At 40.0% G+C, this 25927-nt stretch overlaps 1 protein-coding gene across 4 annotated transcripts; it reads right to left on the bottom strand.

Annotated features, from left to right (window-relative positions):
• On the bottom strand, positions 1-25927 carry LOC148426906 (semaphorin-5B-like). Of its 4 annotated transcripts, none has more exons than XM_088407292.1 (24): positions 25807-25927; positions 18533-18582; positions 13010-13198; positions 12289-12388; positions 12169-12214; positions 11979-12041; positions 11817-11915; positions 11531-11744; positions 11147-11432; positions 10741-10876; positions 10423-10630; positions 10137-10344; positions 9931-10057; positions 9665-9849; positions 8993-9136; positions 7003-7150; positions 6693-6918; positions 6390-6611; positions 6126-6296; positions 2970-3113; positions 2409-2444; positions 2117-2328; positions 1917-2029; positions 1-254 (listed from the first exon to the last, which is right to left on the bottom strand). In XM_088407292.1, the coding sequence occupies exons 3-24, from the start codon at positions 13152-13154 to the stop codon at positions 176-178; spliced, it is 3312 nt and encodes a 1103-aa protein (XP_088263418.1). In that variant the 5' UTR covers positions 13155-13198; positions 18533-18582; positions 25807-25927; the 3' UTR covers positions 1-175. The 4 variants fall into 4 exon arrangements, with proteins under 4 accessions (XP_088263418.1, XP_088263420.1, XP_088263421.1 ...); XM_088407294.1 differs by having other exon boundaries at positions 10741-10870; XM_088407295.1 differs by having other exon boundaries at positions 9940-10057; positions 25807-25926.

The following is a 25927-nucleotide window of genomic DNA, read 5'->3' as shown; positions in this document are numbered from 1 at the left end:
ACAGAAGGAAATTGTTAGAATAGACACATTTGATTTATTCTTTTTCAGAAGCCACACACATCTATGAGCACACATAAAACATTCTTTTTAAAAAAACCCCAGCATGTCCACATTTTTTTATTACAAGCATGTCCTTGACTGTGTTAATATGTCCTCAGCAGATGTGAATACTCCTTCAGATGGCACTGATGTGGCAGGAATACACAGGTAGCACTTTGACACAAGTTCTAGCACAGGATACTGATGACTGTGGTCTTCAACCATAAACGAAACAGATGTGACATCACGTAAAAAACCCCAACAAAAGGTAAGGAGAGATTTATTCTTATAATTTATCAAATACAGTGAAAGCCACTCCGGAGCATATGATTAAAAAAACATTGAAAACAGCATTTCAAAACTGATACACAATATATTGGAAACTGAATGTCGTATTTCAATACGTGAATTGCGTCACTTCGTATTGCAATGTATTATTATGCTCTGCACAAATATATATATATATATATATATATATATATATATATATATATATATATATATATATATATATATATATATATACACACATACACAGTGGGCCCCCGCGTTACGAGATGAATCCATTCAGCGGTTGGGGTCGTAAGGCGAATTCATCGTATGGCGGGCAATCCAAACCTATGTTAAATAACTAATGCATTTAGAACCCCAGGTGAAACATAAAAATTGTACATACATATTAAAAATTGGTACCAAAATATAGTATAGTAAGTGCTAAGTATATATATATATATATATATATATATATATATATATATATATATATATATATATATATGTATACAATCAAAAAACATCATAAATAAAAAATAAAGAAAAGATTTATTTACCTATGAGTGGTGCTTGCTATGCCCATATTCCCTATTAAGGGTAGGTCAGCTTTGTATTTCTTAATTATCTCCTCGTTTCCATATAAATCATCTTCTTATTTCTCTCTTTAACATCACTATTAATCTTCGAACTCATGGCTAACCCATTCAAGTTTGATATAAGCAATAAAATACACGATAAATACGTTTTGTAACCACTCACGATAGAACAAAGCTTTACCATTGCGCCATTTTGAAATGAGTGAGGCCAACCAATAGCAGACCAGCATCTCCGTGAGGAGACTCCAACCAATAGCAGTTGCATGGAGGCAGTTCGACCGCAACAGAAAATAAGTGCAATGACCTAAAAACGCCTGCAGATGGAGACAAAAATACAGCCAAACCCCTAGGGTCACTACAGCCGGGAAAACACTGTAAAGAGGGGACGAAAAAACTCAGTATTCCACATCACAACATGAAAAAAAGCGTAAGCCAGGGTCGCTGTATATATATTTTTTTTTCACATATATATCAGAAAGTTTTCTCCAGGAGTCTTCTAGGTGATGTCAAATGCGTGAAAAACAAAAAGCATATCTTGTCTGTAAACAAATCATTCATTCCGCATCATTAGTAAGAATAACCCTGTGTTCTTTTCATCCTCATTCCAATAACCTCATTCCGTTGTCTTCTATAATGCTGTTTTGTCCTTGCTGACTTTGCAAAAAATGAGACAGTGGGCCTGCAATGTCCAAAACAGTCAAACGTTTGTACGTATTTTATTTACTTTTAAATAAGAAAAAAAATTAAAAAAACATCAATAACAGAAATATTGTGCTTGCTTAGCAACCTTAGCATTTTTTTTCTTTTGGATGATTTTGATTGCTGTTACCAAACAAAAACATGATGCTTGGTTGAACTGTTGGCAAAGAGTGCTATAAAATGCCAAACGGTAATTTGGGTATTTTAGCGTCCATGAGTACCTGGGGGATTTTGGTGATTCACTTTGAGGCTATGTGCTGCTAGCTGTGCACATAAGCCCTACATGGTGCTTCGGGCGGAAAGTCATACTTGCTCAGGCTGGGAGGGTAGTAGGTGGTGGTGAACATGTTGCTGGAAGGGGTGGGGGAAGGGAAGTGGCGGCCGGTGTCATCGTTCACATGAAGATTGTTCTTGTGTAACATCTGAAGGGTTGGTTTCAGGTGAAATTACCAGCATATCAACCCGCTCGTGGAAGATTGAAAAAACAAAAAGATTCGACCATGACTTACCATAACCTCCATGGGAATGTACTTTTCATTCTTGGATGTGGCATTGTCATGCTTGTTGAAGGTGAGGTGGTTGTGCGTGCTGGGGTGGATGACCGCTGACTCTGTGGAGGGTCGACTCAGATGGTGACAATAGGCGACAGCCAGAGCCGAAAAGAGGACAGCTGCAAAAAAACTGGCCATGCCTACAGCAACTAGTTGGAACAATGTGAAAGCTGTCAGGGAGAAGATTGGCGGTGAGCTAATGAGAATAATAATATAGAGGAATTGAAAGACCATCTTTTAAGTCACTTACCCCCACAATTGTTATCCTCCTGCTCAGGTAAAATGACTGAAATGAAAATGAAGTCGAAATTAAATAGGGTCAGACACATCACAATATTATAAAAGGTTCAATTATTTCTTTCAAGTAAACGACAGATACCATACAATGTTAAAATACATCCCCATCCATTTTCTATAGTGCTTGCTGTTGTGATTATGCTTATCCTCACCCAAGCTGATTTTGGGTGTAAGGCTGGATGCAGCCTGGACTGGTTGCCGGCCAATCGCAGCAAATGTTAAAATAATATTTAGGAAACTGAATGTAAAAGGCAACAGTTTGAACCTGGGGTGGATTACTGTTTTTCGGCTGCCATTCGTTCATTTAGGTAATGTGGTTTTAAAATTCAAACATATCTCGAGTTGACCAGCATCATGCAATAGAACTTCTCCAGTGGAGAAAAACAAAAACAAAAACAAACAAAAAAACAAAGCACAAGATCAGTGATTCTTTAAAGTTCCGGGCTGTTTAAAGGTATAACAATGTTTGACCGCTGAAGGCATCTAGACCATCTAACTGTCAAATCACATTTACCTGCCACCTCGTGTGTCTGGCATGGTCTAGCCTGGCTTATGTTACCCTGGCACAAATTAACTTCCTGGTTTTCACTGCAGGAGTGAGAGCGATACTGCAGGCCCTCTTCATCACAGTCACCCCAGTCTGACCACACACTCCAACCTGATGACCAGTAGGGGAAAAAAAAACAAACTATTTACAACTCATACAGTAACATCCTGGTGATTATGAAATTTGGGAAAATGTATGTATTTTCCTGAAAGGTTGCTGGCTATTAGACCAGTTTAATCGCACATCGCAGCCAGCCACAACCCTGTCGACGGCCAACGTAAAAAAGTTCATCCATCCATCCAACCAACCAACCCTCCCTCCCTTCCCTATACCTTGAACTGGTCATCAGTCAAACAAAGGGCCCACATGGAGACAAACAGCAGCTCAAATTTACACTACAGAACCCACTCCCAGATTGTTTTAAATGAGGCCAAGTGAGTAACGAGATTTTCAACAATTGTGTGAATTGTACCACGTTTTTCGCAGTTAAAGGAGACTGAAAACCCCCCACAAAAGGTGAAATCTGCAAATTAGGACCGCCTCCCCCCTGGATTTTTCCTGACTGTGTATGTGGCTACCAGAATTATAGTGAAAAGTATACTATATATACAGTAGAACTTCTCGACAAAAAATCATTTGCGGCCAGAAATTTTTCACAACAGGGGACTTTTCACTAAAATAAATCTATGTCTCAAACATAAACATAAAAAAAACAAAAAAACGTGTTGTGCACTTCTGACTGAAGTTAAAAAAAATCTACAATTAGCATTCTTTTTCATACTTCAATTTCTTGCATAATGAATTTCACTTTGCTTCAGCCATCTTTCATCTTTATTACTTTTATCCTGTCTTGTCCTGTTTTGGTCGTTAAAATCGACTAGGATTCTCTACCTCTGTTATAGTGTTGTTTGTATGCTGTAGAGCAGTGGTCCCCAACCCCCGGTCCGTGGACCGGATCAACTGGTACCGGGCCGAGTGGGCTGCACGCGAAATAATGTTTTGGAGATGATTTAGTTTAATGGTACGCGTGCACCGAACGCGAACAAGGCGAACAAGCGGAGCGTTTTGTATTGTAAGTCAATGGAGTTCGCGTGACTGGGCGCGAATGCACCTGGGGCGACGCGATGGACGCGAATGGAGCAACGCAAATGGCGATCCAGAACACGAGCGCGGTCACGAGAAGCGCCTTTCGAGTGAAGTTATTTTTGATTTACTTTTTCCGCATTTCGAGTCGCCACAGCCAATCAACTTCGGGAACATTCAACGGCTCACGCAGAGGGCAGGAATGAATCATGGCGTCCGCTTTGCGGTCACCGGGGGCGATCCAACACGGCCAGCTGAGCTTTCAATACGAAACAGAGCCAAGCAAGAGCCCTCACCTGGCTTGTCGAAAGGCGGAAGCGAGAACTTGGGACAATTGGTATGTGCAGTGTTTGCTTCACTTAACAGATGTTGAACCGTAGTTACTGTGCTAAGCTAACGATAGCGCAGCATTGACAGCACAATATCTAGCACGATCTCGGCCACTCGATTGCGACATTGAAACTTTTACTTTTTGGCAGGCGAGTATTGCCGCAAAGAATAAAGGTGCTGCCGGTGAAAATATTGGCTCTGTCACATCCCAGAAAAGTGAAAGTTCTCAGCAATGCTCTTTTTTCCGGATCCACCGTGAAGTGCACAGCAAGCTCGCCCCCTCCCCTCTCCTCTCGCGATTAAAAAGAAAGTGGACAAAAAGTCCATACCATACCCCGTCCATACCTTTGTGATGTGGTTTTTAAAGCAACCAGCCCCCCCCTGCCGGTCCACAATATAAATCAATATCGCAACATCGCCATAATCAACATCACCACAAATCTGAGGCGTAATGACAAGGATGATGTGTTTTTTTAGAGCGGATATGAGCGGTGATGAAAAGGTTGGGGACCACTGCTGTAGAGTCAATTTACAGCCACCTAATTGCAGCAAAATGCGTGCCGGCGCATCAAGTCTAAATTAAGCTAGACGTTTCATGCAGGCTTATTTTCGCCATAGTGAATTTCAGTGCAACGCAAAAACATTTCGTTTTATGCAACCAAGGGATTTTTCCTTGCATGAGGATGTAAAAAAGAGGGAGAGGCTTCAATGCATCCATTTTTTTCCACAATGGGTAAATTTTTTTGCACATGCAGGTTTCGTTTTAGAGGAGTTATGTAATAACTATGTAAATAGTTATGTAAATATGTAAATACTTTACATATTTGATGAAGATTACTCCAGTATACATATTAATTTAAATTTTTTATTATTCACCCTTATACAGTGACCCCTACTTTTACCCCTTTCTGTTTCCATCCTGTAGTCAGGGAACACAGAAGACCGGGGTTGCCCTCAGAGTAAAGGGCCCTCAGATGTCGACCTTGAGTGGAGCCCATAGCTGACCAAACATGATAACCGGAAATCAGAGTTGAAAATCCCAATTTATTACAAATTGTAACATCTTCCCAACACTTTCTTTCATGCTCACTGCTCTGCTTCTGCCACGGTTCTTACTCGTGTGTGAGCTTCACTGAGAGAATGCTCCACTGTCCTCAACGGTCAACAGCTTGAACACGACTGGCCAGGCAATTCTTCAGATAGCTAATGTCTTCTCCTACAAGACACATGATTGGCTCCTGGTGCGCCACCAACCAATGAGGGAAGTGTTGTCCAAGCTGTTGGCTGTGCTTCCAGAAGGGAGTCTTCACCTCACACATGCGGCCAGAGCAATACAGCGCAGGGAAAGAACAAAATGCTGTTGTAATTAATGTTGTATTTCGAGTGTAAACTCTGTCTCATCGTTATCATGTCTAGTCAACTACAGGCTTCACTATCAGTCGACAGCCGAGGAGAGCCCGTGGCATGTGCGATTACAGTCAACTAATCAGTTTGGCATGCAGGAAACCTTCACAGAATGTCTTTCTGCAACACAGCTTTTTTTTGTTTGTTTCTTTCAAAAGATGAAGCACAAAGTAGGGAGGGAACACTGTATGGGTAAACGTCTTAAACAAAAAAGTAAATGAATCTACTGCACTTTGCATGTCATGATCGAGCAGTATATACTGTATTAGCTATAGCCACACCGAAGCGACTTGATAAATGATGTACCTTCACAAGCATGTGTATTGCAAAGTGCCTCTTCAGTGTGTAGACCAATGCAGATCCCACCTCCATTGGCAGGAGGTGGGTTGTTACATGACCGTGTCCGCTGAAAATGGCCACTCCCACAGCTTACAGTACATTGGGACCATGAAGACCAACATGACCAGGCTCCTCCCACTGAAAAAAAAGCACAGTAGTGTAAGGTGGCAGAGTTATTTTTAATCTCCACAAAATCTGGCACAATATACTGAACTGTACCAGACATTCTACCTGGGCATGGTTGCATGTTACAATCTTGATAATCCACCGGGGAACCTATGCAGGCACTTGGATTGGTCCTGCCCTCTACTGTTAAGCAACCACGTCTCCGGGTTCGAAAGCCTCTCGAACATTGTTGGGAACAGGTGGACCATGCTTCCCAAGATCCCCAGTATGTATCTTTGAACTGTGACAAAGTCGGACCACCTGATTTTACTGAGTCATCAACCAGAGCTGGAAGTAAGACAGAGAAAATGGCTCAGACCAAGTACTTCTCAAAGTACCCGATAAATGCCTAGTGGCGTCATCTCCTACAGTCAGTCTGGCAGGTTCCAGAACCGTCGTTCGGACAAAACCTGGTCTCTATTTTCTTCTTTCCCAACTGAAGTTCCTGAACATCACTTAGCAATGCTCGGCACATGTATCTGTATCTCTGCTCTTTGCGTGATCCATCTTGACTGATGTTAATTGGCATCCAGGGAGTCCACGGAGTGTTGCGACGAACCTCAGGGCAGGCATCTAGGTTACAAGTCTTATACTCCTAAACAACATAATTGATAGTTTCACTGTTCACAGGTCATTCAATGTGATAATCAATTGATTCAGTGCACAAGCAGCACAGTACCACAGCGCATCCAGGACAAGTGCTTCCATTCTCACAGCTTCTGGTCCTGGCGTGTACCCCTCCTCCACATTCAACATTGCATTGTGACCAGGGCCCCCATGCAGTCCACATCACTGGTAATGGGCATGTTTTTTTTTTATTGCACAACCTGAAAATACACAATTCTTAGTCAATATTTTTTATGTTTCACCCAGTGCTCCTGTTTGCCTCCGTCCCCAGGTCCCTGACACAAACTTTCTGCCGGGGTACTTTCAAATTGAAATGTGTCTGAGGGATGTCATTTTTTTTACCTCAAAACATTAATTATTGTCCATCTACTTCATTATTCAACAAAACTTGACGACTTCAAATTGGATTAACATTTGTCAGCCATTTTTGTTTTGAAAATAACAAACAATAACAAAAATAATGTTAACTGAGAAAAAAAAAGAACACATATTTGTTTACATACACGCATCCATCGCAGTGAGCCTACTTGTGGGATAACGATCAAGTGGATGACAATTAGATCGTTGTCACGAACATGGTTGCAGGAAAAATCTTCAAAATAAAATCGTCCCAATGCTGTTTGTTTTATACATTACTTGATAAAATGGGTTTTATCTTGAAGCTTTGTTTGACTTCTTTCATAACCAGGCACGTCAGCAGAAAAATGGCACCACGGCACATGCTACACTAGAGTACTGATCTGCAGTGCTTGGTTAAAAACGTCACCAATAAAAACAAATTCAATTCAAACCACACATGCCACATACTACTTAGTATATTAAGTCTACTACTGTATTCACTTGACATAAAATATGCACACATGGCTAATTAATATTGTAATTTATTCATGTTTGTTACGTGGGAGCAAGAGGGGGATTAGCAGGAGAGAAAATCACTGCAAGAAGTTGGTAAGTTTAGCGACAACAATGTGTTATAAATGATTTTGAATTGACTTAAAGTGCAACTATGAGATGGATATCAGAAAGTTATCGGCCCGCAGCAGGGATAGAGAAGTGAGGGATGAGGGAGGTACACGAAGTCCTATCTAGCTGGGAATCACAAGTCTATCTTAAGTTCATGCTAAGTTAGCTAATCATTTGCTGTACAAGCTTTGCTCATTGCTACTGTATTAACTCCACATAAACAATGCGCGCATGGTTATTAATATCGTAATTTTTTTAACGTGTAGTTGCATAAAACATAATGCTGCTTACGGTCTTTTTTTTGCTCTGCGTAGATGATAAATTTGACAACGCAGCATTGAGCTTGTCTTAGTTGACAGATATAGCAACTGAATCAGGGGTGTCAAATAGGACTGGCCTGCAAATGGGTTTAAATTGGCCTACGAGATAATTTTGTGAAGTACAAAAATGAGCTGAAAATTTTAATAAATGAAAAACGAAAAAATAAAATATTTCATGTTAATTATAATTTGTAATGTTAATATTTTATGATTAATAGTGATGTACTTACATCAGTTTAAAAATATGAATAATACATTTGAAGTTTTTGTTTTAAAGTTATATAAATGTATACTTTGATTTTATTGGTCTGGCCCTTGGGAATAGTTTTTCCTCCATGCGGCCCATGCAAGCCTAAGCTAGTTTGACACTCCTGCTCTGGATGGTGCAGTGGTTCTCAAAAGGTCTACCTTCAGGATGAAAAAAAAATCCCGATCATCAAGTTTGTGGGCCATTTACATAAATTTACTTTGACATTTTTTAACATTTCTTGTTGCTTTTTGCTCGCGTCTTGTAAATGCAGTTTCAACCTTGTGCTTACTTTGTTGATTTTGTTGCGCAATTTTTGGGACTCCAACCATTTCTTTCGGGACCCATAATTTTTTAGCACTGTATTGCGAGTCCCGGGGATTCAATCGTTTTCAAAGGTAAAATGAGCACTGCTCATATGCAATGTGCCTTTTAACATGTTTTTTTTCTTTGAACGTCAAAACCTTTACTGTATTTTTCTGTAATTCCAATTTCCCCTCATTTCTTCTCACCTCTCCTCTTGACCTTGACCAACACAGATCCGACCTCCGTAACGAGGTGAGGGGTTGTTGCAGGACCGCTGCCTCACTTCAAAACCAACACCACAACTGCTGCTACAGTGGCCCCATGAAGACCAAGGAGTCCAGCCACCATTCCTGGGAAGGAGATGGAAAATAAACAGTTTAATGGCTTCGTGATCCACTATAGCCATTTTGAGCAGTAAAATATAATAGTTTGTTTATAGTTAATCTGACAACTGAATTATTTTTCCAGTACAATGAATTCTTTTAAAAACACATTTTATATTTACTGTTGACTGAAAATGCTGTCACATGGGCAGGGGTGCACATAACTGGTATGCAGGTACGCATCAGTGAAAGAAATCACTGATGCATAACATAGTGTACTGAAGTCATGGGCCTGGCTTGACAAACTTTAATGTGGTGCAAGATTTACCGCTCATGTTCTCAGCTAGCAGGCAAACAGATACATTTGATACGGGTTCAAACATTTTCAGTCATCCTTTATTTGACAAGTTTGAAACCAGCATGTGACTGTAGCTTAACTTCTGGCACTTGGTAGAAAGGTGGCTCTGTAACAGTCGCTGTCAGATTCTGTCATATTACTAGAGCCATTTGTCCCATAGACTAATGCTGTCAGTCCCTTCAGCACTTGAAGCTTACCTGGAGCAGTTGGCAACCTGAATATTTGGGCCCTTACAGTTGACCCCACCGCATCGGGCCACAGGTCTGTCACACAAGCGGGACCGGCAGATGCAACTGCTGATAGAACCCTCGCCATCATTGTGGTTGCATGGTTGCCATGATGCCCATGGGCCAAATCCACCATCCTGTCTCAGATTCCTCACCTTGAGGAGGAATAGATGTATGTACTTTGTATGTGCGCTTGTGCGAGAAGGAAAGAGACACATAAAATGTGAGTACAGTACAAGATTTACTGGGCACTGGGTGATGTTCTGGATCCACTGGTTTATGTCAGCGATCTCTTCAATGGTTGTACAACGCTGCTGTTTGAGATCCCAGCCACAATATGGGTCCCGGGATTCGAGGCAGTGTCTAATTAGAACAATCGGTGAATCAATATTCAAAATTCTATTCGACACATACAGGAATTTTTTAATAAACATTTCCATACCGCGCAGTTGAATGTCCAGAGCATCGTCGTAATGGGATTTTCACCAGTCTGTCATCGAGCCCCACAAACAAAGATCTGTCATTGTGGAGGATCTGGAGGCTCTTGATTGACCCAATTTGTTCATCAGGAAGGATCCTGAGCTCCTCCAGGTAGCAGCCATGAAGGTTTGAATTTTTTGTGGCAAGAGTCTTCAAGATGGTGCCATATTCTGATTGGCCAAGGGAAAAGAGTCAAGACTTTCATATTGTCTAGATTTAATTTGCAGTCAGTGTCATGCCTCAGTTACCGGTGCCGATGTACATGACGTGGTAAAGGGCATCGCGGCCCTGCACAATGTCCACCACCAGTTTAGAGAAGCGTACGTTGTCCTGGGTGAGCAGAGGATTGACTGTCACCGGCTGCACCACATCATGCATCAGAAAAAGCCGCTGAGCATCCTGGAGGTTGCGTTCAGTCAGGTTCCCACCAGTGCCGCCTTCATCCAGCGTGCCACACTGACAATTCGGGGTAAAAAAATAGAAGAAAGGAAAAAAAAGCTTTATGTTGCACACCAGAAAAAAAAAAACTGCCTGCTTAAATCCATGGACATCCTCACGGGCTTAACCTGAAAATTTGGTATGGGGTTTGGAGCTGTGAGCCAAGCAGTGCGGGGGGTTTCCTGGTAGCGGAAAGGTCCATTAAAAGCTTGAGTGACGGCAGTCAGGTTGAAGGCACAAACAGCAGTCGCGGACATGCTGTTTCTGGGAGTGGTTAATTATAATTAGACTGCAAGGTTTTGGAAAAAAAACAACATTTCTTTAAAGCAACTGGTAGTTCTAACAAGTGTGTTACGCTGACTTTGGTTTGCATTACCCAAGCTCTGCATAACATCTGAAAATACAGACTCAAGTCTTAACAATATAAGTTATTCCTCAAAGTCGGAGGTGCAATTACTTTAAAAGACAACGAGAGATGAGACCCTGTATATCAAAACTAAAACTTTAGGTAGAGGAGTGTCAAAGATCACTCACACATTAGTAGTGAAAATGCCATAGATCAAGTCCTGCTCTGGCACGTAGAAGGTGCTCTGTAGTTCATTGTAATGAAAGGGGATTTCTCCTGAGCGTGAGCAGTTGAGTCGTGCCTTCATAAAGGTAGTCCAGGTGTCCTCCAAAAGGAAGCGACCACCCATGTCATTTTTACAGACTCGGGCCACACGGGAGAACACCGTCTTTCCACAATCATTTTCAACAGCAGTTTCCCTCAGGAAGAAGTAGGCGAATTGGCCAATGTCATAAGCAGACACAAATTGAGGCTCTAAAGGGAGTGAATTGATCAAAACGTAAACAATGATATCAAGGGAAGGCTGATAGACAGTGTGTGTCTTCTTCTTTTTTCTTTTTTTTTTTTTTTACCATTGAGCCATTTCGAGTTGTACTGAGCTGTGCGCAGTGGGTGCATGTTGCCCAGGCTCCTGTAGATGACAGGGTCACGTCCAGAGAAGTCGATCACCGTGGCGGCATATAGTTCGCCCTTCTCCGAAAGCATGGCTGTGGAGTTGTGCCGGGGGTCATAGGGACATCGTGCCACACCGTTGACGGTGTCCAACACCTGACTGATGTTATCAATCTGACAGCAATTAGTAAAGGATTACACAGTGTGTATGAAGACTGAATGGAGTCTGAAGAAGCTAGCACCAACCTGCCTGGTTGTACAGACAGGAGTGAAAGCATTGGTCCCACACGTGACAAGTGTCCTCCCGCTGAGCAACAAAACTCGTATGTAGTTTTGACACTCCTCCTACATACAAGCATGACAGCCAGTATGAAAGACAACATTGTGAAGGGGCACTTTAAGACCTACCTCTGACTTGCCCTTGCTTTTGCAAGAATGCCTTGTCTCTTCATCAGGCGTCCATTCTGTTGCCTGAGACCAAAAAAAAATCATAACCAAAAAAGGAAAAAATAAAAAATAAAATACTGCTTCCGGAACATTTAAAACCTGACAGCACAAAGTATAGCACATTGGGAAAGCACAAGGCTATGAGTGTTACCTGTATGAGGGAGGCATTTCTCAAACTAAGCCTAAAGAGGAAGTTTCTATAAAAGACACCATAAAACAAATGATTATTTTTCTGTTGTTTTTTTGCTGTGTGAGATATTATTACTTGCACCTCGCTCCCACAATAAGCTGCTTTCTGCTCAAGTCCAAGGCCAACTGAGAGAAATCGTTTACTTCTGGGTGTGAGAATTCAGACATCCATTTCTTCAGGCCTATGATAAAATGAAAAGAAAAAAACATATTGCTATACTCACATTTGGTTTAAAGCAGCAGGACACCTGGCATATTGATAATGGACGAAAATACAGTTGCTCCCCCATTGCAAGCACAATTTTGGAATGTTATATGTAGCCTAGTATGTTCATTCACATTCACGCAAACAGAGCTGTTTTGTGTTTGACTTGGAGGTTTTTCTTGATTCTTGCACTGATTGGTCCTGCTAATTTGAAGTTGAACCTGTTGAACGCAACCAGATAAGCCTGGAAGATGGCTCCTCCCTTCTTAAAGGTTTCTTATTTTCCCTAAATGGGTTTTTTGAGTTTTTCCTTCCTCTTCAGGGAGCTTTGTTCAGGGGATGCCGTTGTGTAATTGTGATGTTCTGTGTGATGCTATCTGTGATTTCTCTTCACCTGAGAAGCCCTTTGATATTGTAGTGATTCAGGACTATACAATTAAACTTTAATTGACTTGGTTAGGAAATGACAAACAGCTTTTGTTGAACAAGACGCTTCCACAAAATGTTACAATAGCAGTGAAAGGTTTAATGCCAAATTTTAATCAAAAACTGGGCGCAAAAAAAACACTTTTACTAATTTTACTCATGAAGCCTTTACCTTGATTGGACACGACCGGATGCTCCTTTCGATCGCAGTCTTCAGGTTTGATAGGGGGTGGCTGGGACAGACACACAAGTATACACATGACCAGCACAAGGCCATAAGGATAGAGGGCCCATGACCCCCATCTTAATCTGTCCATAATTACAACTGCATCCAGTCCTCTGTGGGGGGCTGTGGAACCACCTGCAGAAGCCAAAGAGATGGCTTTCAATCTCAACAACAGAGTGGTAAAAGTTGATATCTATTAATCAGGATTTTTTGCCACTTCCCGGTACATCCACTGAATTAGTTCAGTTTCACTGCCAGCAGGAATTTCGTCATGGTTATTTCAACTCAAAAGCCCAAACCAATGATTTATAGCTCTGGCTTTAAAATGTTAAAAAGGGGTCCACCAATGGCGCCCTTTGTGATTTAACAACCGTATTCACAGACTTGGGCTCAGTGCCTGATGGGGAATGTGGGATGTAAACTTTGAACTATACAAAAAATGAAGGCTCTTTGTGTTTTATTTATTTTGTATCAAATATAGGTAAGATAGTGATGATGAAAATTCAGATAATATACAAAGAAAAGTATAAGCTACTCAACTGATAGTCATCTGAATTTGAGACGCATCAAAGGGCCTGCTGCGTTAGAGGAACAGGGTCTCGCCAATTTAGTTACAGAGTCTGGTAAGACATGTTTGTGTTTATTTAAGGTTGTTTACTTGTTTTGTTTCTATCTGTTTTGGGACATATGAACTCCAGAGGGCATCAACGTCATGTTACTAGGTGAGCAGCAAAAAAATTAAATGACTGTGTTGCAGAAGAAAGGAGTCGTAGGAGGTGTACCTCAAAACACTTTACTGAACATACGCAATTCTTGAAATGGCATTATAATAAACAAGTACCGGTAATTACCGTAAATTTCGGACTACAAGCCGTACCAGTACATAAGCTTCATCAACAAAAATTGAGCAAAAAAAAAACATTGTCACAAAAAAAGCCGCACCGGACTATAAGCCGCAGGTCGTAACATCAGAAATGTATGCAGAAAGACGGTATCTGGAGTTTTGGATTAGGGTTAGGATTAGGTTTTTTTTATTTTTTTAAATACCTTTTTTATAACTGTTGTCTTAACAGCAACATCCTGCCTTCAACACACTGAACATGTCTTCATATTTACACCAACATATTTTTAACATAACACTAACAGAATATTGCATAGCAAAATATCAGTTTAAATTCAAAATCAATATTTTGATAGTGTCTTCTTCTGTCTCCCTTTGTTTGATTGTTTATTTTATTTAAACTATAAACACATTGCACATAATTTTCATCCATTTTCGATAGCCGCTTATCCTCACAAAGGTCGCAGACTTGCTGGTGTCTATTCCAGCTGACTTCCGACAGTAGGCAGTAGTATGTCCAATACACCTGCCACACATGTTTTTGGAGTGTGGGAGGAAGCCGGAGTGCCCGGAGAGAGAACTTGCAGGCTCAGGGAGAACATGCAAACCAGAGTGGCCGGAGTGACGTGGATTTGAACTCAGGTCCCTTTAACTGTGAGGCGGACGTGCTATTCACTGTGCCACCGAGCCACCCATATATAATGATCTACATCAAATTTACACGTGTGGCATTAACTTTTGTTAATGCAACTTTTTATGTTTTTAATCCCATATTTTTTAAACTCTTTTTGAATGCAGTCATTGATTCACATCTTTTCAGTTCTATTTCATAGTTGTTCCATAACTTGAAACCTCACGAGCATTTGCTTTACAGGTTGGTTGCCCTGTGGTGTCAAGTTAAAAAAAAAAAAAAAAAAAAATGCAGGTACGCCAATGTGGACTCTAAGCCACAGGGCTCAAAGAAGACAGTTGTGCCTTATAGTCTGTAATGTACGGTACAGTAAATAACTGGAAAGTCAGGTACTATGACAAAGACATGGCAAAACATAAGTGTGAAAGTGGGCTGGCCAAAGCGGAAACAAATTCTCATCTCAATAATGATATTACAATGGGATCAAAACTAAGCATTTATTTTAGATGAAAAATTACAATTATTTTTGTTAGAACTTAGTGGCAGTCATTATTAAGGGTCAAAAAGAAATTCATAAAAAATTCTCTCAACCCAACTTTATTTGTATAGCACTTTGAAAACAGCTTGTGCTAAACAAGCCCGCTTTTAACAATGAACTTGCCTGTGCTGACCCCAGGATGAACAGTAGACAAGAACCTAACACAAAAAGCCTTATTTTTTTTAAAAACAGAGGTGCTCCTTATAATCAGGTGCGCCTTATATATGGATCAATATTGAGATTGGGATTCGTAGATGGAGAATGAACTGATAAAGTAAGCTTTACCTGTTTCTTTTGTGTGTTTATAGTTGAACAAGTTTGGTCATATTGACATTGAGTTATTATGCTATTGGGAGTTTAGAGTTATTATTTGAGTTATTATTGTTATTACTTTGAGTATTACAATGTTGTGATTGAAAAAGTTTTAAAACACGCCATTAATTGAAGGTGCGCCTTATAATCCGGTGTGCCTGATATTTGGAAAAAGTTTTAAAATATGTCATTAACTGAGGGTGCGCCTTATCATCCGGTGCACCTTATAGTGCGGAAAATATGGTAAATGTAATACATGTATAATCATAAGTTAAATTCCTAGAAAATCGCCAATGTTCTATGACTTGTAAACGATTTGCAGGTCTTACAGGTCTGCAGCACTCATGTGATACTCGGGGGCTACCAAGTGCCCGTGGGCACCCCGTTGGTTATCGCATGGCCATAAGGAAGAAGTGTGCCAAGAGCCAGCCTATGAGGTCTTAGTAGTTTCATATGATCCTGCCACTTGTTTATCTGTCAATCACTTTGCCTTTACAGTGACCGCCCGACAATGGACAGGGTTGGGCATAAAGAATCAAGTAGGCTACATTTCCGTTTCTACCGAAATTGTTCCGATTTGAAAATGTCAATGCTAAATTTTGATTCCTTGTTAGCTGTGCGGAATAATAAGCATGGACGAAGAAAGATGAACAGAAATGTGTGCATTTGTTTGAAATTGCGCTGGTTGCATGGTAGCTTGTTCCTGCAAGCTTCTTTTCCCTTGACCCCGCCAACCACTGATCACCAGTTTGATGTGGTGGTGAGACCAGCTATGTACAAGGCCTTTCGGCAGATCTCTCCAGCTGTACCAGATGGCAAGCATTCCCAAGGTCGAGCTTTTTGAAGAATAAGGCATCTTGGGGGAATTTGCAGTCATCAGGGGAAGAGGGTACCAATTTTTTATTGTAATGTCATCTAGACCTCAATAATGAGAGTGGTTTCCTTATTCCTCTCTCTCTCTCTCAAAAAAAAAAAAGCCCCAGTAGGGGAGGAGGTAGAATGGATGATTCTAGGTGCCAGGGAGTCGTTAATATATTTCTCCATGGTCTGGAGAACGGAAGCGGATAACACATACAGGCTGGCCCTTTAGAAGTGTTGTATCAGATAGCAAGTCGATGGTAAAGTCATAGGGTTGATACTTGGGCCGTTTTCCATTGGGCCATTGATACTTGTCCATTGTCGGGCGGGATGTGCGCCGGGACTTTCTGAAGACCAGCTGAAGATTGTGGTTCTCATGCGGTACTACTGAGATGTCTGACTGAGTTGCTAAGATCATGCTGGGTTCCACGATAGATGCCCCTCAGACACAAATGAGATGACGGCTGGTCCCGAGCAAAGAGTGACTCCTGTCTCCCAGTTGTTATGGGGATTGTTGCAGCCCGACCAGGGAAGGTCTAAATTCAGGAGTATTTTAGAATGATTGAAGTTATCAAACTGAATAGTCTCATGGTGTTTGCCTGGCAAGTGCATTGTGACTGGAAGGGTTTGGTGTGTGCTCACATCCAAGGCGCACCCATCCACTGCTCAAGCAGAAGACAGTTTTAGAAGTATTGTCCTCTTCGAGCTAAGCTGTTCCACTAACTCCCTGCAAATGCTGCCGGCGTTTGCCCCAGAGTGCACCAGATGGTGTGGGTGCCATCTAAGTTTGAGTTATCCGGAGTTGGATCGTGGGGGTCAGCTTCAGCAGAGAAACCTTGACTTTCCTCTACACAGTCACTTCGTACAACTCCTTCAAGTGGATTCCTAGAGGTTTCCAGATCAGCCGAGAGATTATAGACTCTCCGGGGTCGTCCCAGGGGCCACCTCCCTCTGGGGCATGCCCAGATCACGTCACCATGGCTCCATCCAAGACTTTACTGAACTCCTCTGAAAATGTCAGTAAAGAGGCATAGTCCAGTGATTACCACCCTCATACAGCAGGTCACCACAACTAAGCCAGGGCGCAAAGGTCAGGTCAGGTGATTAATGGTTAAGACTTCCTCAGCCTGTTTGGATACAAATGTTCAGGGTTGATGAGTGAACAGAAGGGAACAGATGACTAAAACAGGCTCACTCGTTTCGGGGTCACATAGCGTTCTTGGGGTACCAACTTGGGATTAAGGAGCATTTGGGAGAAACAGCTGAGGATCCAGCAATGTGGTGATGGCTGCTCAGTGTTCTTGGCAAAATGGCATGGTTCAACACCTCCTCCACTCACCATTTTGGTCCAAGGCGGAGGAACTGCGTGCTGGGTCCCTGACTGGCCAGATTGTACTTTTACATTCAGAGACTTGAACCAAGAGCACGCACAGTTAAGGAAGGATACTGAACAATGGTCTGACATATGTGGGAGAGAGCGTGAATTGGCTGAAACTGGTAGACTGTAACAGGATCGATCTGTAGTGTTGAAGAAGGAGCTGGATCTAAAGGCGAAGTTTTATATTTATCTGTCGATCTACGTTGATACCCTCACCTATGGTCACATGGTCACAAGCTGTGGATTATGACCAAAAGAACAAAATCCCAGAAGCACCCAAAATGTCATAGTGTACGGGTCTCCTTTGGAGATAGGATGAGAAGCTTGGTCTTCCAGGAATTCTGTGGAATTCTGATTCTGTGTCTGGCTGACTTAAGTGAAGTTTGCAAGCTCTACTCACATTTTCCTTTTTGTTCCATAAACATTCATGCATGGTAGGTTAATTGAACATTCTTAATTGTTTTTAGGTGTGAGTATGAATATGAACGGTTATTCATCTATGTGTGACTGATAATTAGCTGGCAAACAGGTGAGGGTGTACCCTACCAGCTGCCAGAAAACAGCTGAAATAGGCTCCAGCATGGTCACAAGCCTTGTGAGAAGAAGCGGTTAAGATCATATGTGGATGGATGGATGAACGGTAATATCTTGAATGTTGATATGTAAATATATTATATTAGTATTAGGGGTGTAATGGTTTTTGCATTCGTCCCAAACTATTTCAGACGTCACGGTTAAAAAGGTACAGTTGAACAGCTTATTATGCAAGGTAACTGCAATATCTACAGTCCAAGTTAGGTGGTGGTAACGTACTTAAATCTGTTTGCCAACCAGCAGTAAACAATAACACAAATAAAAGAAAATGCGGTCATAGCAACTTCAGAGGACAGGTGAGTAGAATGAAGACCCACCACCAGCGGGATCTCCATGGATCGTTGTCTGGTCTGTCAGGTGTTGTAACCTGGGAGGAAACATAAATAAGAAGGGCAGTATTGCTAGTCTAAGCTAAATGCTATACACCCAAACTCCACTGCCGAGTCCTATCGCAACAGATTCATAACACATAAAACAGACAATTTGGAAAAATAACTTGCAGAAAGCCATTATGTTTGGGATATGCATTTAATCAATAATTGAAATCTGGCAAATTTTCAAATTACCCATGCCTTAGGGCAACTGTACTTATGGTTTACCATGGCACAAAGGGAATTGTTACTTATCAGATTATAATGTTTCATAATGCACAAACTACAACTAACTACAATTTTATTTATTAACATTATTGGATAAGTGGTACAAACAATGGATCAATGGATGGCAAACACTGTAACAATGGACAATTTCCTACTGTATACAAATATCACTTATGATAACTGAAGTGCAGTTATCATAAGTGATATTTTGACATTTGTTTTTCTTTGACCCTTGAAATGATCTTTATTTTAAAATAGGTATGGGCACTAAATTGTTTGGGGTCCTACCAAGATCTAAAAACGTGTGTGCAGATGTATTTTGTGTGTATTGTTAAAATGTCACTGTCAAGTAAATACATTTGTGACTTATTGTTTGAAGCATTAAAATAAATTATATATCCAGTAAAAACACAGACATGCAGTCACGCTGTAATGTTCCTTACAGAAGCAAAGTAGAATCATTAAAATGAATTATTCGGGAAGTACATTTCTATAGATTGTCAGTTGTGTGAATGTGCTAAGGTTAAAATTTTGATGCAACTAACGCCAATTGCCACTGACAATGTAATGAATCTTCTCGTGAACTCATCTATATCACGTCTATAAAATGTTTACTTTGGATGATATTGTTCAGCCCAAAAAAAAGGATACTATTCTCACTAAATTACAATAAATGCAGCAGCATCATCTTTGAGCACTTCAAAATATGGCAAATACCGACAAAATGTGACCAGGAGAGCTTGTTTTTTAACTACTGTATTGTTTTTTTTTAACTTTGTTTTGTCAATCTATTGCTATAATAAGTGTGGAAACAATATAACCCACTATCTCCTGTGATAAATAGATGGACCTACAGCGCACCTAAAACACCTGTATGCACAAGCTCAAAAGAGATCATGTCACAAGAAAATGGTAGCTGAAATCTTGGATTCAAGTCTGTGTGTACAAAGATAATCACTAAGAAGGTTTGATGCATGCCCATTACCAGTTTATGAATGAAATATTGTACCCATGATCAGTGTTGGAAGTAATGGATTACAGAAGTAATGTAATTACTGTAATGCATTACTTTTTGCTGTAATGTGGTAGTGTAATATATTACACGCAAAAAAATAGTCATATTTTACTCGGTACAAATGAGTGTAACGCAATGCATTACAATGCATTTTTAGCCTGAAAGTAGTGGGGTTTTTGCCAAAAACACTGCAAGATCAGAGGGGAAATGTCCGGGAGAAAATGTTCACTTGCTGTGATAAGTATTTACAGAGATGAATGCGGCAGCAGCAGGCAACAGCTTGAATATGGACAAGATAGGCATGCGGCCATTACTTTCAGTTCGTCAGAGATAAAAACAAGAAGAATATAATAGTTAGATGCATTTTGTATGCAACACCTAAAGAGCTGTCCATTTCGCCAAATCGCACCAGTAAATTGACAAATCATTTAGAGCGGTGCCATAGTAACGTGAGGTTAGCAAAAAGAAATCACACGGAGGATTGAGAGTGGGGATAAGACAAAACAGGAAAAATTAGCGCTCTTTCGCTCGGGATGCCACTTTCACCTAAAGAGGTTAGGAGACTTGTGGCGGAGTATGTCGTACGTAGAAGATCTGCAGCCACTTTCCACAGTGGATTCACCAGCGTTTCGAAACCTTGTCAGCAAGATCCCTGTCGTAACTAGCAATAATGACGAGGTAAGCTAACGCTAAATTTTACTGTGCAATTCTTATCAATAGTAGTCTACAGTATAAATAGTTATGGGCCATGTGTATTGAGATGAAGCATACACAAACTCATGTTACATTATTGTACATGAAATTAAATTGTACATTAAATACAATAACGATGATGTAGGCTGGCTGCAAACGTTAGCACCATTGAAACCATTTATTTTTGAAACGTCCGTCCCTAATCTAGCCAACTGACCTTAGAATTTGAATACTAACATTGAAATTGAGGAATACACTAACTGTTTCTGCCATAAGCATGAACTTTGCATCACTATGCTGTGACGTTAAGTAATAAAGGGATTAAAATGCAAAAAAAGATTATTTTTCTTGTTTTTAAAGCTTGATAATACAGATGAAATGCTTTATACTTTTTTTAGGCTTAAGGTAACCTTCCACTGGATGTGTAATAAGCCTAATGAGCTCCATTTAGGATGGTAAATCCAGATTTTCAGTAGCTTTGGTGAGAGTAATATAAAAGTAATGCAATAGCAATGTAATGCATTACATTTCAGATACAGTAATATTGTAATGTAACTAATTAATTTGAAATGACAGTAATAAGTCGTAAATCATGCATTACAGTTTTGAAGTAACTTGCCCAACACTCCCATGACATCCACCACGCAAGTCCACACCGCGAAGACCAAATTCACCAAAATTGCACGAGACCAGCTGCACCATTATTATGATGTGGTCTGAGCAGGTGTAATTGCAGAGTTACTCCCTGCCACCAAGTTGTTACTCAGCTAGGCAAAAGAAAACGAAAACACACCCTCACTGCACACGAAAACCGATCTTGGCACAGACTGGCCTGCCAAGTTGGCAAACTTGCGCATTTAGTCTTGCACCTGTGTGAAAATTACGAAATGCTGGCAATTGTGCGCCGCTGCAGAGGAGCTGTCTATGAAAGTAGAGCCTTGTATCTCGAGGCTGGCCTGGAAATGCCTCATGCGCCCCCGGAAGAGCAGGGCAAAATGGCTGGGAAGGGGGAAGTTTGGGCCTTTCTGTTTTTTTTATACATAAATATGAATTAATCATTTTCATGATTTTAAAATATTTAACACTGAACTTATCATAATTACCCAAATATATAACACACTTTTTTTCCACAGTACGGGTACGTTCTATAAATGGCAACAATTTTTTTTTTCTAACCACCATTCGAGGAAGAGCGATCTGTCAGCTACAAGCTGAGTTTTGTTGCACAGATGTGCAAGATGCACAGATTTTATATCTGCATTATTCTTACTTATAATAATTAGCGTAATGGGATGAGCTAGAGGAGGGGGATGTAGGTTGACTGGTAGTATCAGGTGACTGTTGCAGCTAACAGCAGCTCCTGTTAGCTGAGGTTGTTACGGCATTAGTTTCAGTTAAAGAAGCAAACAGACTGAACGACTGTCCGAGTCCACACTTGTTCACACAAAGGAATATAACTAAAACAGAGAGGAAAAAAATTATGCCTCCAGCTGATTCAATTAAGAGTGCACTGGTTAGAGAACAATATTCAATTTGACTCGTTTAGTAATTGCAGTTTTTTGACAGATACAAGGACACAAACAACCATAAACTTCGTGAAAAACAAATGCTGCCCAACTTCAGGTAAAAGGAAAAACATCATCAGCTTTGAGTGCATTAAAGTGGTGAAGCTTTTAGTGGCAAAATGGGAAATCTGAAACACGTTCAACAACACACAACAAATACAGATATAAACACAAAAAATACGGAGTTCACAAAAGATGAGATTTATTCTGTTTTGCAATAAATTTGACATTGTTGGTGAGTCTTACACAAATTTGACCCTAAATTTAAGGGTGTGTCTTATATTTAGGGAATTAAAGTAATTGGTCAATCATCATTGATATTTTTACCAGCCAGCATACATTTCTTTAAGAGTCAGATTTCATCCTTCTATCAGGAATCAGTTGAATACGATATGAAGTAGAGAAAATGTGAAGTTATACATTTTCAGTTGTTTTTATACTGCAAAAGAACCCTGGAACATGCAGAGAAATTAACTCACACATGAAATTTTCGTCAAGGTTTAAATACTGCAGTTTGACGATCTAAAACAAGAATTACTCTTTTAATTTTTTTGTATTATATCATGAATATATAATAATTGCTATTTTTAGTGTTTGGTGTTAAAATTCTACTTTTGTTCTTGGTTAGCATAGCAACAGTTAGCATATTGCTGACAATGACTACATTTACATGACGTCACCATTCTGGTTAAGGTTGGGTTAAAGCCAAAATCTGTGTTTCTGAAACATTCAAAATATATTTGTTTTTATGTGTTAACGAAGAGGGATATGTTAAATGTGTTATACTGATTGAGACTGTGATGTACATATAAAGTCATTGAAGCAAAAAGACTTTTCCACTTCCTACTTTTTACTGTTCAATCAAACACATTACATTCATGTTACTCACTAGACTACCAGTGCATTGTTAAATTAATCAACAGGAATTTGTGCCTTACCAGGCATAGCCTGTGATTTGTTGGGTTGCTTTCTATAAAAAAAACATACCCATAAACTTATAAATTAAAAAGTAATTTTTTTTTAATCCATAATTGGGTTATTTTTACCCCAACTGTTTTCAGAGTGCAGAATGAAAAATCGGAATCGAAAGGCTAGCACCACAAATACAGATAGTGGAACCAAAAGCACAATAAGAAGCTGGCCTTAAAAGCACATCGAAATCGTTATAGGCAAAGGAATACAGTATACCGTATTTCTCTGTGTACAAGTCGACCTTGCGTCTAAGTCGACCCCCATTTTTTTTTTACTTTGATTTGGGTGAATTTTAGAAAAACGCGAGTACATGTCTACAGTTCAGTATGTTAAACCATACACATGTAGAAATGCCTCAAAAAGCACTGTAATTTTGTCATTTTACAACACACACCATGTGTCTATGTAACCGCTGAAGTCAGGGGTAGACTTCTACTCACATTGTTGTAAAATTCACCCAAATTGAAGTAAAAAGGGGGGATTGACTTATATTCGGAGAAATACAGTATTTATTTATATTTTTTCATTCAGAGTTTTCTCTGAAAACTTACATTTTTACTATGCTGTTCTCATATATAGGAAATGTTTTGGGTTTTTGTTTCTCTCTCTCTCTCTCTATCTTATATATATATATATATATATATATATATATATATATATATATATATATATATATATATATATATATAAATAAATATACTGTATATGTATACGGTGGACTCCTGGGTTACGGGGTCCCTGGCTTACATTTTTTTCACGTTACTGCATGGAATACTCAGTTGTTTCGTCCCCTCTTTACAGTATTTTTTTTTTTTGCTTTATGGCATCAACAACACTTACAAAATTCAAACCTGGCAACAGACCCAGCTTCAATACGAGATCTGTTAGGAGAAGAGGAAAAACGTACCAGTATATCACAGATTTTCAAAACTGAATGGGCTTTTCAAAGTGTTTCAAAATTATGGTTAAAATATTTTTAAACATGGGTGATAAATATTTGACAAATATTTGACAAACTCTCTTCTAATTGGTGTCCAATTTAGCCCATATCATTACTGCCATTCAAAATTTTTCAAGTCAATTTTTTCAAGTCAATTTTTGATATATTGAAACCCCAATGTTTTATCATGCATTTCCCATGAGTTGTGTTAATCCTTTCACCGGCAACTCGTGAATGGGGCGCAATAGAAATTTTTGTGTTGACACCCCAAAACCACTGGCTGGCGCTAGCGGCCAACTCATGACATTTGCAAGCCTTTCAACGACATTGATGATTGGCTTAGCCTGGACTCCCAAAATGCAAAAGTCTTCAAAAGTTATAATACTGTAATTATGACATAATAAATATTCCTATTTCAATTGCATAAATATACAGCAGTTACTTTTGCTATTGTTGTATTTTTACAATTTTTGCACAGAAAGGGGGTGTGCATAGGGCTGGTGCCACTGAACATTTGAGGGGTTGAAAGTAAATATATACAGTAATTTTATATGACAATGTTATGACCCTTTTGGCCAGGCTTGTGAAAAATCCTGTCACCCAGGGGTTAAAAGGGAAATAATTTTAAAATTCAAACAAATCAGAGAAGGATCAACATCCCAGAAGAAACATTAGCCTTTATTGTATCAAACATGTCTTGAATGAGAAGAAGTCATTAAATATATCTTAGACTGGGCCCCGAGCAAACGGACATGCAGAGACATTGAATGCACACATGAAAAGAAGGTCATTAAAATCCAGTCAAGGCCTCTTTACTAGCATTATTTATAACAGGGATATTGATCACAAGTCGTAATGTCCTCCTTCAAAAAGGGTTTAATTTGTTCCGCATGGCATCCCAAATAAAAGAGGTGCCTCGGGTCTGTATATATGAGCCTTGTTTAAACCAGAGTACTTGGTTCTCATCCATACATAATCAAGAGGCACCGTGAATTCCTCCCTCTGAACTCACCCACCTGCCCCCTGAGATTCCAGTCTGTGCTCTTCATTTAGAGAAAAACAAAACTCCCAATTGCAGCATTGGCAGATTCGACGAGAAAAAAAAAGTCTCTTCTACATGACATAGTTGGAGAGCGATGGAGTCAGGTCTTGTAAAAAGGGGCATGTAGGGACCCCAGAAGGCATCCAAAGTCTCCCCATTAAAATATTCAAGCAGGGGGTGAGCATTTCCGAGGCAGTTCTCAGCTCCTTCCTACTGAGGTGAATGGCCTCTCTGTGCAACCTGCCAACTATCTGCCAATGGGCGCACTCTTTTACAAGTGAATGGACTTAGTTTCACGACAGTTAAAAGGAAACACTAACGGGCCATGGTCACACCACAATGGCCGTTCGGTAAATTGCCAAACCTAATGATAGCGGTTTGGCAATAGCGAGAGGAGGTAGGGAGCAGGAATCCTAAAGAGGCACAGCTGCACTGGACGCCACTTCGCCCATCATCACATCTCTCATTTCATCACACTGCTAGCCCTGCTTCTCTAGTACTGTCTATTTATGCTCTTTTTATTTTTATTTTATTAAAAGTCATTCAAGGGTTCATCCCTGAAATTTTCTCTTTGGTAACAAGAGAACTTGTAAACGCAAAAGGACAATATATTACATCATCAACATCACACCATTCAAGTCAAAATGCACTCAGCAAGATACCAAATTGGTGCAAAAGAACAAATGCCATGTTGGCGAAAGTTACACATGCATGGAGGAACACACGGCATTTACTTGTATGCAAAGAATAAATTTACGAACCTACTTGTTCACCGTGATCAAAGTAACGCTGCAGACAATTGCTGACCCAGATCCCACTTCATATAAGGAAAACGATAAGAAGCAAGAGAGAAAAGTTGTGACACAGAAACACACTGACCGGTCTG

This window comes from Hippichthys cyanospilos, chromosome 2, assembly GCF_059441005.1.
Source record: "Hippichthys cyanospilos isolate Australia breed blue-spotted pipefish chromosome 2, RoL_Hcya_1.0, whole genome shotgun sequence".
NCBI lineage: Eukaryota > Metazoa > Chordata > Actinopteri > Syngnathiformes > Syngnathidae > Hippichthys > Hippichthys cyanospilos.
Note: the sequence above shows the minus strand (reverse complement) of the source record. Positions and strands in the feature narration are given on the sequence as shown.